A 13,850-nucleotide genomic window follows, 5' to 3' on the forward strand; every position below is an offset into this window, starting at 1 on the left:
CACACACACACACATGAATAACATACATCACACACACACACACACACACACACACACACACACATTTATTTTTAATTACTACTACTACTACTCCTACTACATACATGTATGTTGTTCATGTGTGTGTGTGTGTGTGTGTGTGTGTGTGTGTGTGTGTGTGTGTGTGTGTGTGTGTGTGTGCGTATGTGTGTGTTCGCCTCACTACTCCAAGACAAGCCAGCCCCTGCCTCCATTTCCTCCCCAACCTGCTCTTCCCTGATCCCTAACCTAAACTATTCTAAAGTACCGTAATCCCTAAGGACATTAATGATATATATATATATATATATATATATATATATATATATATATATATATATATATATATATATATATATATATATATATATATATATATATATATATATATATACTATACTATACTATACTAAAAAACTATACGAAAACTATACTACAATTGTGTTTCCCGGCATGCCAGACAGTGACGTGTTATCATTGGCCAAACACACAAGACCGATTCAATCAATACATCGAGTCAGCGTGAAACGGGTCTCATTATCCTGCACTGATCGCCCCAAGAAAGTGGCGATAACAATTTACAACAAAATACGTGCGTATTTTATTCGTATTTCTCTGTAAGTAATCCTGAGGTGAAATTACCATTGACTCCATTTTCTTTTATGTTTTTAAAGAAAACTAATTCGAGAATTTAAAGGGTAAACATTTATAAATTATCATTCCTTTTTAACATTATTTTAGTGATAGAAATAGTACTAATAGTAGTAGGAGTAGTAGTAGTAGTAATTAAAAATAAATGTGTGTGTGTGTGTGTGTGTGTAATAATAATAATAATAATAATCGGTTTATTATTTAGGCAGTTAACAAGCTGAATTTGTACAGAGGGGGGTGGGGAAATACTTAACATTAATCCTAAAGGTAAGTCTAATCTAGAAGGGACTATTGATTGATGGCTCGCACCATGGCGGGAATCGCACTGAGTCTGTACCGGTATATATATATATATATATATATATATATATATATATATATATATATATATATATATATATATATATATATATATATATATTGTACTTACATTGCCTGCCGCACTCAAGACGCTGTGGAGACTGCGGTTTGTGAGGCAGAAGTTGGTGTGAATGGGGAACGCTTCTATATCAAACAGTTTTACCTCTACCTGGTCTTTTCAAGAGAAGGAGGAGGAAGAGGCATAACCTCTTATTTATTTATTTATTTTATTTATTTTTTTTCAAGTAAAGATATATTGGTTTCGAGAGAGAGAGAATGTTATTCTTTTAGATCAGAGGTTCTCAGATTTTATTGTTTCCCTCTCCTTGAAAATCCTAGAAGTCAGTATTCTATTTAGTGTTTTTTTTTTCTTTTTTTTTCGTTGATAGTTTAATTTATCACTTACCTCATTGTCCACAGCTTTTTTTTCTCTCTCTTTTTTTTTTTGCATATTGTGTAGAATGATTTTGCTTATGATGTTATTTAACCCCAAATCATAGTATTTGTGATTATGATGTTATTTAACCCCAAACCATAGTGTTTGCTTAATTTTAATGCCACATATATGTCATGTAAACAAAATTATGTTTCATTTCGGTTTTCTTTGTATTTGCTAAAGATCCTTGAAATTAAAATAACTTCAACTGTCTTATTCAGTGTACATTATAAAAAGTGTAATGTAAACATGTTATTGGACAGTGAAGCAGTGCGGTGTGGTGGTGGCTGCGGCGCCGAGGTGGTGACACGCGCCGAAGACGCAGTGCAGCGAGGCCTCGGAGGGACAACCAAGTGAAATGGAGTTTTAAGGTAATTCTGTGAAAACTGATTATATATCTTCCTGTGGCTCAGCGTCGTGTTATATACAAACTTTCTGTGTTATTTATGTCATTAAAGTTTGGAATGCGACCACCAGTGCTGCAGATTTCTTTGTTATAAGCAAGGAAACATGCCCTTTAATTTGATGGAGATGCAGAAGTATTGAAGAAGGCAGATGTCAGTGTCACTGCGGGAATTACGGTTTGGTGCAGCAGTGCCTTGCTCGCCACAAGCTTAGCCATCAATTACCGCGTATGAATGACATAGATATTGTGTTACATCCGCGATTTCTTTGTTGTGGGAAGTGGTGTCAAAATCCTCCCCTGGCCATGTACCCTTTGACCCAGGCGTTGCACCGGCTACCTCTGTGCCGCTCCAGGGTGTGATGCCACAAGATATGGTCAGTGTTCACTCTCATGTGATCTTTCTTTCTTTCAGTTTTCGTTTCCCTGCGTTTTGTATGACGAAATCTGTCGCAATTTGGTGTTATCCTTTATGATTGATTTCCATGGATTGTTTAGTAATGCAGTTGTGGACAAGGCTGTGAAGGGAAATAATGTTAAAAAATAAAATAAAATAAATAAAAAAACGTGAAAATGTTTACATAGGAGACAAGGAGTCAATGTTCTGTAACTCAAAAGTATATTTCTCTTTAAAAACTGTTTCCCATTTGAAATTAATCTTATGATTTGTAGATGATTAAATTTACTTATAAATTTTTCTTAATCATGCTATTAGTATATTTTGGTGTAATGTACAGATTATTTCATCATGTGACATAATCCATACAGGCCCTTCCTAGCCTTCCATAACCCCTGAGTTATTCATTTAAGTTTTGTTAACCAAAATCATATTTCTTACCCAAGACAGAACTTTATATCTACCATAATTCATTTCCATTCACATGTATTTAGATTTTATTATCTATTCTAACCTGAAATTGTACCTATTGTATTATAATGAATACAATCAAATTTTTCTTATGCAGTTTTGAGAAGAACAGTGGTTTGCATGTTATGAGCATGGAGAACTGCAGAAGGGACTGGAATAAGGTGAAGAAGAAAATAACAAGATGTATTGCTATACTTCAGAGGGATCTTCCAGACATCCACATATCAGAGTATCCCACCAAGGTGAGGGAACTCAATATAAGAGTATAGAAGTCACAGAAGAGCAAAAATTTTACTACTGTAATTGTAAATAGCACAGAAAAAAATGCATGTTAATTATGTTGTCCTGTGAGCATTTAAAGAAAGGCATACGCCAGAGTAGTTCCATGTACCAGTTTACAAAAGATACAGCTGCAGACAAGTAAGGAGGATGTAAAAAAGCAAGGATACTATGTTAGTCAAATAGTAATTGAAATATTACCAAAATGTTAAGTATAATAATCTTTCTAGTTTATTAGGTAGTTGGTATTGAAAAAAAAGACACTAAACCAAAACTTACTTTAACATAAAAAGTAGTATCAAAGTGCCAGCATGACAAGATGTATGGCTCACTCTCTTTCTCCCTTCATTAGGTTAGCTTTATTTTACAGTGGACTCATAGAGACTGGTTATTAAAAAAGAAAGGAAGGAAAACCCCTTTGTAGAATGTGAGCATAGCTGAAGAGTGAATCTAAACAGTCTGTTGCACAAGCCTCACGGTTGGGGAAAAGAAAAGAGAATGGCCGTGTTTTCATACTTATACAGTAAAATCCCTCTCATCCGGCATTCGAGTATCCGGCACATTTTTCCCCGAGCCTTAAAATCAATAAAAAAAACAATGTGTACTCATAAAATCGATTAAAACTCCCGCGCGAGGCATACTTTGTCCCCTTGCCACCAGAGCGCACTGCTTCGCGCCACCCACGGCCCACTGCACTGTGTTTACTCAGTGACTCAGTCCCACGTGTGCACTGTTTATCGCCTGACGCCTTCATCATGCCTAAAGTTATAGAAAAGAGGAAGCGTGTTGTGCTTACACTTAAGCAGCTGATCAGATCAGCTGCTGATTAAAATCAGCTGATCTTTGTTATGGTAAGATGTGTGAGTGTAGGGTGGTGATTGTGGACATAATTTCACTTCTATTCAAGTATCCGGCATGTCAGCGGTCCTGTTGATGCCGGATAAGAGGGATTTTACTGTAGTGACATATTTTAGGTAAATTATAATTTTTTTTTTCTTTTTTTCCTCTTTGTTTTAAGATGTATTTGTCTTCTGCAGCACATCTTTATAGGCAATGCTGGACTGACAACAAATGCTGATGAGTCTTCCTTAGTAGAGCTAATCACATCTGTCGGATGTGGTCTAGAGGCCCTCACGCTCTTACCAGGAAAACAGTACAGCTTTGCATCATTCACTTCCCCTGAGCAGGCCAGGACAGTACTGATGGCAGCTCATGGCCACCTGGGAGTGCAGGGGTCCATCTCCCCTGTGTACATGGCCTATGTTGACAAGGGTGAGGAGATGAGGTCAATTATATAATGTATGGAGAAATAGTTATATAGACAATTGAATGTTATAGATACTTGGTAAATCAAGACCTTGGTGTGATGAGTTTATTTTCTTAGTTTATCTTAGTATCTAATCTCGTTCTAATAGCACTTTCAGTGTCTTACATATCTGTACCTTATTTTGACAACATCTTTATCATTTTGAAAGGCTCCATACGTGTTTGCCTCATTATGATGAGGTGGGTGGATCTTGCATGTGAGCTGCCCAGTCCATCCTGTTACACTATCCACAAGCTAATATCTCTGGAACCAGATGGCCAGTTGTAATGACTCACACCATGTGATAGCACAACTCTCAGTTTTTTTGTAATGTACTTGTAGGTTTCATTCCTTCTGCTGGGTGGAGTTGATGGGTAACTTACTAAAAGTAGAAGGGTGCCTTACATATGGTTTTTCAATTGAAACTTGGTATGTGACATGTGCCCTTCATGTGTACAGAATTGAGCATGTCGAATCTGGATTTGCAATGTCCATGAACAAATTCATCACAACTTATAAACTAATAAATTGATCAAGCTACAATTTAGTAAGTAATATAAGCCAACATGTGGATTTATTGCCTGTAGTGGCATTTTACTGATATTAATTGTTACTTTCTTGGACAGAGAACCTTTTCTCCAGTCAAGCTTAATAAAAACTAAAACAAAAAATAATAATATAAAGACTAAAATATTTACTGTAATTAAGGACACATTATTTTTCATATTTATATTAACACCTGCATAACTTTTTTATGAAAATTTGTCATGTATATTAACTCCTGCTTGTAGGAATTATAGGGTCAGCTTTCTTTTCCAGCTTATTTGGCTTAACCAGTACTATTTCTTTGACAGTACCAATGGACCCTTCACCCATCAAATTTAGGTTCCCACCTGGCCTGTCAGTCCTGGAAGATTTTGTCTCTCCAAAGGAGGAGCTGCTGCTGATGAACCTGGTTGACTGGGGTGCCTCACCATCCTCTACAGCTCAAGGTGGGGCAAACCTCTTAGGGCTGTTTGGGTCAGTAGGCAGATGAATCTTAGGTATTATTTATTGATAGTCAAATGAAGATCATGTGATTCTATGTAATTGTAGATGGTGTTTGAGAGGAGAGAAGTGGATGTGCATGATTATAGGATACCTCATAGGATGAGTGTGCTAGCTGTAGGCATGTGTGAGATGGTGATACAAGAAGACAGAGGAGGAGGTGAATGATTAAGTGTGCATATGGCATGTGGAGTGACAAGATGGGAAGATGAGAGCTGTGGGGATGCATATGAAAGTTGTAGTATGAGCATCTATACAAATGGCACAAATTGTGAGTGTTGGAATATGTGAAGAGGAACATAATGAGATAATGTGGTCATATTGAGAGGATGAAGATTGATGAGTTAGTAAAGAAAGCAAATTTGAAGGTGCTAGTGGGAGGGAAAGCCACTTGGAAAAACAAAGGATAGGATAAAGGAGTATATCATATGTGAAAGAGTTGTTAGTAGAGGCCAAGTGCTTGAGCAAGCAAGAAGGGATTGCTATGACAGAAAGAGGTGGAGGCTCCTCTGCCTTAGCCTTCTCCTTAAAGGATGCCTCCAAAGTGAGCAAGGCATCAGAGAGATAGATGGTGAGGTAGAGAAGTAGGAACAAAATTAAATTTGAAAAAAAATCAATGTGATGCCTCTACCCCTACAGGAAGTGTCTTGAAACACCGTCAGGTTCGTCATTTTGGTTATGAGTTCCAGTATAGCACCAACTGTGTGGATAAGAGGCAACCGCTGCCCCAGGGAATGCCTCCAGCCATTGACTTTTTGCTTAGGAGAATTGTGGACCGAGGTTGCATGCCATCCCTGCCTGACCAGCTTACCATCAACAGATATTTACCTGGGCAAGGTGAGCTTTACACTACTAAGTTCATCTGTGTAAAAATGTTCAGGGTTTTTTTTTTTTTTTTTTTTTTTTTTTTTTTTTTTTTTTCAGTAGAAATTTGCAAAATTTAAGCAGACCTATATAACTATATTATTATTATTGTTATTATTATTATTATTATTATTATTATTATTATTATTATTATTATTATTATTATTATTAATTATTATTACTACTACTACTACTACTACTACTACTACTACTACTACTTTATTATTACACATTGTTAAAGAACAGGCTGCAGCTGCAGCTACCAACCTTAGAAATAAGAAGGGAGAAAAGAGACTTAGTTGTAGTGTTTAGAGTGATATAGGGAGTCCAGCTAGATAGAGAGGATGTGTGTGTGTGTGTGTGTGTGTGTGTGTGTGTGTGTGTGTGTGTGTGTGTGTGTGTGGAATGAAAGGGATGAAGAGGATAAGGAAGGAAGCTGAAGAGGACCACTTGTAGGAGAGATATAAAGAAACTGTTTTTACCATAACGGCACAAAAGCTTTAAATAATCTTAAGGATTAAGTATTCATGAATAAGAAAAAACTGGATACTACAAGCAACATCACAGACTATGACAAAAAAACTGTTTGCTTCCTGTGCTTGTTCCAGTGATTCTCAAATTGTGTACCATGCTGCATTTGTGCACTGTTCACTCACCAAATCATGCTGCCTAATTTTCCAAGTTAGGTAAATGTTCTTAAATTTGTGCTTGTTAGTAGGTCTGCACTATAATTTACTACAGGGTTGGTGTACCATCAAACTCCAAGATGTAGTACCTTTAATGTGCTACTAAGCATCAAAGCTTGAGGACCACTGGCTTATATTAACATGCTAACACTGGCTGTGCAGTGTTCTAGGCTGCTGATTGCTCAACTTCTTTCATCAATAATCAAGTTGACTTAATCTTCCTACCAAATTATTGACTGAAAGAAATGAAAGAAGCAGAATGTTTTTGTTATGGTCTGTGATATAACATACAAAATAGGACAGCTTCCTGTATGTCAAACACACACACACACACACACACATGTACATACTCACCTCATAAAGACACCTGTACTGTTTAATGTATACTTTTCCCAATACCAGGCATCCCACCCCACGTTGACACTCACAGCTCCTTCACGGACGAGTTGCTTTCCCTCAGCCTTGGAGGTGGTGTTAACATGGATTTTCGTTATGTTGGTGGTAGTGGTAGCAACAGCAGTACTATTGAAGGAAGCAGAGACAAGCCACCTCACTATGTGGTATATCTCCCCCCAAGATCACTTTGTGTTATGACTGGCCCAGCAAGGTGAGACTTATAATGACATAGGTATATATGGCATGTAAGCTGAGGAGTTGTCACCTTGCCTCTCCATCAGGAATAGAAAGCTAGGAATCCTTTTTTTTTGCATGTGTGTTCATCTGAACGTGAAAGTGTGTGCATGAGTGTGTGCTTCCTTGAAGAGATTCAAAATGGTGTATGTCACATCCTAAGTGATACGCAAAGGAAGGTGAAGAGAGAGTTTATTTCTTCATCATTTAGCCATTCACATGAATAGTGACAACAATCAAGATTGTCAAAAAATCCCTTGTGATATTGGTGATTATCTTAACTGGATTGGTGATGCCAGACTTGCTGTGTGTATCGTCTCAGAGGCTTCATCCTTGGATATGGCCTCTTATTGCTAAGTCATCTTGCCTTCATTTGAATTATTCATTGCTTCCATGATGCCCCAAAGGGAGACAACACTTTCTAATCAGTTTTCTTCTTATCTTTTAAAGTCCAATTTATGCATCTTCTTTTTCATCAACACAAATAGCCTGATCCCTCAAGTATAGATCTTATAACCCTAGCATCTGCTACCTTTTTCTTTATATCATTAACCTTTATGTACTAATCAATTACGTCCTTTGTTCATTTTGTATGTTTGGATTATCTTACACTGAAAACTTAGCCTTATGAGTGTAACTAACAGAAATGTCAAAGATAAAGGAATGAAAGCATGGCTTGTGGCACAGAGAGGCAGAAGTGAATGCTGCTGCAATTCATTCATCATCATCAATTTCATTGTGCTTACTCTTGCCATTGTCACACATTCTTTCCTTATACAGATATGAGTGGTCACATGGCATCTGTCCACGCATGACAGATGTAGTGGCCAGTAGGAATAGTGTCACGGGGCTCCAACTGCTGCCACGCCAGGAACGCATCTCCTTCACCTTCAGGAAGATTCGGCACGGGGAATGTTCCTGCCAGAATGCCAGTGTGTGTGATTCTTATGGCAAGGAGCAGAAGAGTGAGTGGTACATTATGGAAATTGTAATGAAAAAGAGCTAAGTCCTGTAAGCTACCAATAGTAAAGAGGTATCAGTGACATGCTCCTTCCCATCAGACTCCAGCAAGGGTGAAAGTAAGCGGAGCACCTCCCCCTGTGACCTGCCCAATGACAGATCAGCTGCTCGGATTGAGAGGGAACATGTGCTGCAGGTGTATGACCAGATAGCAGAGCACTTCAGTGTCACTCGCCACAAGCCTTGGCCACAGGTTCTGGAGGTAAGGCTATTCATTGCCAGACTACAGTCAATAACATTATTATCATCACCATCATCAGTATTATGGTTCTAAGGTCTATCATCAGGACACACTATATCTTGTTTGATCTTCCCAATATGCCTTATAGTTATAAATATTTAATGTGCTTTGCTCATCTGTTCTCATCCACTATATATCTTATCAATTGCTTTCATTATTTATCATTAATATTTCTAGGCATATTGCAAAAAAAGTAAATTTCTGACCTTGTTTCATTACTGTATTAATCGTACACCCACTTGCCTCACTCAGTAAATGGGATGAAAATGTTTTTATTGTACTACTTGAATGCAATAGACATACACCCATTCCCACTCCTTGATATATATATATATATATATATATATATATATATATATATATATATATATATATATATATATATATATATATATATATATATATATATATATATATTATTAATTATTATTATTATCATTTTTTATTTATTTATTTATTTATTTATTTATTTATTTTTTTTTTTTTTTTCTCCTGGTGGTGTTTGATTCGTATAGCAATTGATCAGCACACTGTCTGTTGTGAACTGACATTTCATATATTGAGAAGCATCATGTTAGTGTTGAGTTTTAAAATGAGCACTGAGATATATGGTACATTAGTTCTTTGTTGTCAGTCTGAGTGGTATGAGATGTAACAGACTGCCTTGTACTTCTACAGTTTGTATTGTCCCTGCCCCAAGGCTCACTACTGTTGGATGTTGGTTGTGGCAATGGCAAGTACATGGGACACAACAAGCAGGTGTTCCAGGTATGAAATTTCCCATAAGTTTATGATGATTTCCCATCCTTCCACTTTGTTGTGCTAACCAACGACAGGTGGATGTATTATTCATAACACAGCGATTGATCATCCTGAAGATAATAAATACATTTCATTTGCATTGACTAATTGCCTTAATCCTGTTAAAGGAAGGGAGGGTCTTCTCCTTCTTGTCATCAAAATTCGCTCATGACACAGTTACAGGCATCCAAGTGTAATGCTCTGTCTTCTTCACTGACAGCTCATTGAGCTGCCTCACTCAGCACCATAACACATACAAATGCACACACTATCCTTCCAGTCACTCTATATAGAGGCAAGAATGCCTGTTGGGCTACTTTGTTCTGTTCAGCAGCAGTCTGTGCTATGGTCCTGCCCACCATTGTAATACACACACAAACTTGAGTTGCTCTAATAAGGAGGACAATTGTTGTCCCTTCATGCCAGCCTGTGCTATACACAAGAGGAGATTTCTACTGGAGCCTTATATTTGTTTGATATTTCACCTCTCCATTTGCTCTACTCAAGTGTTTTTAGTGTAAAACAAATCAGTCTTTGATTTGTAAGTATGCCTATAAGTGGCTAGAACATTAGACCATCACTTTACTTCCAGGTGGGTTGTGATACAAGCTTTGAGTTGATGAAAATCTGTAACAATCAAGGTTTTGAAGTTTTGACCAGCAATTGCCTCCAGTTGCCATACCGGGATTCTGTATTTGATGCAGCTGTGTGTATTGCTGTAATTCACCATCTTGCAACTGAAGTAAGTATTCCTTGGCTCTGTATACACCATAGAATTAGAACCATTAGATGAGAATCTTATTTGCTCATTTAGTACTGTGGTTTTTGTATATTAATTATTTTAAGAGAATGTGATAGTTCTCGATCATTAATTTGGTAACTTTATTACTTAACTAGGAGGCTTGAAGCATTGTATTGATGTCTGACATTCATGAAAGTATAGGTAGGCCTTTGCAAGTTTGTTTCAAGGCATTGTATTAGAAGAAGCTATGTGTGCCCTCAGAAACGGCGGCTTGCTGCTGTTAGGGAGATGGTGAGAGTGCTGAACGTGGGAGGACGTGGCCTGATCTATGTGTGGGCTATGGAGCAGCGGCGTGGGGAAAAGAAGTCAACTTACCTCAAGCAGAACAAGGAAGGCAGTGTTGCTGCGGAGATGATCAAGGATCAGAACAGCGAAGAAAAGGCATTGCCTAATTACCATCATGATAGATGTCTTCAAAAAGTTGAGATGGTTAGGTCTGGAGCCACCTCTCTTCCAGTCCATGTCAACCGCACTGAATTTATGCAGCAGGATATGTTAGTGCCATGGAAACTGAAACCTCCTAAGAAAAACGAGTCAAGGTGTGAGAGGAGGAGATGTGACAGAGGCTGTGGTATGGTTCATGGCTCCAGAAGTAACAGGACCCAGAGTAGTGAACCAACAGTTGACTCACTACAAATTACAAACAGTTGTGATGTCCTAGCTTCACAAGAGAATGTGAGATGTGATAATTGTCACTCCAAGTCCAGGAAAAAAATTGTCTGTGCTGAAACCAGACCAGACCAAGTCTTCCACAGGTACTATCATGTCTTTAAACAAGGAGAACTAGAATCATTGTGCAGTCAACTAAATGTCAAGGTTATTAAATCTTACTATGATGAAGGTAATTGGTGTATTATATTTCAAAAATCAAGTTGAAAACAACCATGTTTTGTTTTTACACATATGTAATATAAAACTGCTTTTATAACATATATACCATAAACAGTTAAGATCATAAGTGAGAAGGAAATCATGAAGAAAGTGAAAATTACAGTAAGCAGTGAACTTATGACCGGAAGGAGATATTTTGGTTTCTCCATGCAGGAAGTTCCTTCATGGAAGAGATCATCATAGTAAGATTCTTTATGATGTAATACTGCATAAACTGCACTGGAGGAAAATAGTAGGGATTTCACTACTCAAAGAAAATGTTATGTTTCCACCATTAGACACACGATGCCTCATGAAGTGTAGTTTTCTTTTTCTGGTAACTTTTAATAGTCAGGATTTTTGAAAATTTGTAATTTTTACATATAGATTCTCTGCCATTCTGCTTTGGATGATATTGCTTTTATCTCCAGTTCAACTTCATTGCTCGGAAAATGTGAAACTGACGGACAGACTTTGCACTCTTAGTAATATAGATAGATACCTAGGTAGTAAACTATACCAGCAGCATGTTGATCATGCTCTGAATATCCACACTTGCTATAGAACAGTTATAAAGAGAGAATGAAACTCAGGCTTATAATTGGTAGCTTGAATTGGAGTAATGCAGTAAAACTCCTAACAATTAAAACAATTGACAGTGAAGTATGTCTGGTCTTGTAATAAGCAGCACTCCAAGGTATTCCAGTGTTTTTCCAAAAAAAGGAAACATTGAATTTTAGATTACTGTATTTTGCTGTGAAGTGAAGCTGATGCACACTTGCCTTCCCAGTGTGTACAAACATTACTGAAGGCCAGATGTGTGACATCCTAGAAGTGACAAAGCTGTCATGTTTCTATCCATTCAAGGACAACCTCAAGTCCAAAAGGACACCCGCACACAAAGCAACTGTCAAAGTATTCTACAGTGTGTGTGAGATGATGACTCTCTAAGTACTAGGAGATCTATGATACATTTTGCAGAATCAAATTGGTGTATTTTTTGGCTCAATACAACATTATGCCTTCAACTGTGAGCTTCAGCACTGATTATGAAACATACAAATAGCAAGAAACCCACATTTTCATACATTTTTATCCTGTTGTGATAACTAGGCTTAATCAATTCACTCTTCACTGCCAAACAGCACTGCCATCCTTGTACAGTGTAGCCTGAAACCATTTTTAGCATTTTTATACAAGTAACTTGTAGAAATATTTGCAAAACTAGTGACTAAATAAAGAAGTGCAGCATTTCCAGTCTCCCAGCAATTTTGTCAAATGCTCAAGCAATGTGACTGTCGGAGCCAGAGATTATTCCTTTTGTAGCTTTGCATTTTGATTTGTAGGAAAAGTTAGATAGTTCATTAATATTTCTATTCTCATTTCACATTTTGTAACCACCTCTGCCATGGATTGCTGCTCAGCTAAGTGAGATTCAAGTGATTTCCATTGCATTTTGTTGATGGACTGTAAAATGCTAATGTTCAGCAGCTAAATGCATTATATCAATAGTCTTTTTTTTCTCTTAAGTATGCAAGCATGCATTGAACTGCATATGTATATTATTATATGTTGTTATTGTATCTTTTGTGATTATAAAACATAACCAATTATATACTGATTGTTGTCTGAGTGGCTACTTTAATCTAGTCATTTTATGTTCAGTTGTTAATTTGCTCACCTTGTGTGTGTGTGTGTGTGTGTGTGTGTGTGTGTGTGTGTGTGTGTGTGTGTGTGTGTGTGTGTGTGTGTGTGTGTGTGTGTGTGTGTACTTGAAAGTGTTATGTATATATGCCAGCCTGTTTACATAGTGTGTGTGTGTGCACAGGTGTCCATGTGTATGTGCACTGATGCACAGAAGGTTGTCAGGTAACTCTCATGTACTCTGTAGCCTGAGTAGAATAAGGGTATTCATAACAGTTGTGAGAATGTGAAATTAAACATTGATAAATAGATATTTGTATAAAATCACTCAAGTTATTGAAATATGCACCAGAAATTAATTAAGAATCAAGCATATTCTTTTTTCAGTTGGCTTCTTAATGTTCCAGTGACAGCATTTTGTGCAGATATAATAGCTTCATGTTCTGTTAACTGAATCCTTTATTTACTTATTTATTTTATGTATTTTTTTTCCAAAGTAATTTCAGTTTCTCCTCATCCCTCCACTACTATCTCATACACCTGCCCACACTACCCATTCACAACTATCATCCCCACTACTACTTCCTCATACACCAACCTGCTTACCCACTAGCAACAGATTTATAATGTGCAAGCCCTAGATTGGTGCGGTCACGAAACTATGAATTAAATCTTATTTATATAGATATTAAATTTTGTCAGTATCATTTTATAATTCAATTTTATTCCATGACTGAATTTTTTACCAGTATTATTTTATATCATGGTGATACTGTTGTTCCCTACTCTGCACCTTCTCCAATCCTGAGTTTACAATAAATGGGAGGTACTTCCCTATGGAGTGAATGTGTGTGGCCAGCTGTGCTGTGCCTGGATTCTTGAGGTGTAATACAGTGGATCACAAGACTCTCCCTTTCCACTGGG

The 13,850-nt window shown here is 37.2% G+C and overlaps 1 protein-coding gene across 4 annotated transcripts; it reads left to right on the forward strand.

The window, feature by feature from the left end:
* Nucleotides 1-479: 479 nt before the first annotated feature.
* On the forward strand, nt 480-13,235 carry LOC135107858 (alkylated DNA repair protein alkB homolog 8-like). 4 transcript variants are annotated; one of them, XM_064018158.1, is made up of 12 exons: nt 482-610; nt 1,729-1,836; nt 2,834-2,978; nt 4,053-4,287; nt 5,176-5,313; nt 6,008-6,205; nt 7,321-7,525; nt 8,329-8,513; nt 8,610-8,770; nt 9,488-9,577; nt 10,203-10,352; nt 10,614-13,235. In XM_064018158.1, the coding sequence occupies exons 3-12, from the start codon at nt 2,862-2,864 to the stop codon at nt 11,286-11,288; spliced, it is 2,154 nt and encodes a 717-aa protein (XP_063874228.1). In that variant the 5' UTR covers nt 482-610; nt 1,729-1,836; nt 2,834-2,861; the 3' UTR covers nt 11,289-13,235. The 4 variants fall into 4 exon arrangements, with proteins under 4 accessions (XP_063874229.1, XP_063874228.1, XP_063874227.1 ...); XM_064018159.1 differs by lacking the exon at nt 4,053-4,287 and having other exon boundaries at nt 480-610; nt 8,580-8,770; XM_064018157.1 differs by lacking the exons at nt 482-610; nt 1,729-1,836 and having other exon boundaries at nt 8,580-8,770.
* The last annotated feature ends 615 nt before the right edge of the window (nt 13,236-13,850 follow it).

This window comes from Scylla paramamosain, chromosome 16 (genome assembly GCF_035594125.1).
Source record: "Scylla paramamosain isolate STU-SP2022 chromosome 16, ASM3559412v1, whole genome shotgun sequence".
NCBI lineage: Eukaryota > Metazoa > Arthropoda > Malacostraca > Decapoda > Portunidae > Scylla > Scylla paramamosain.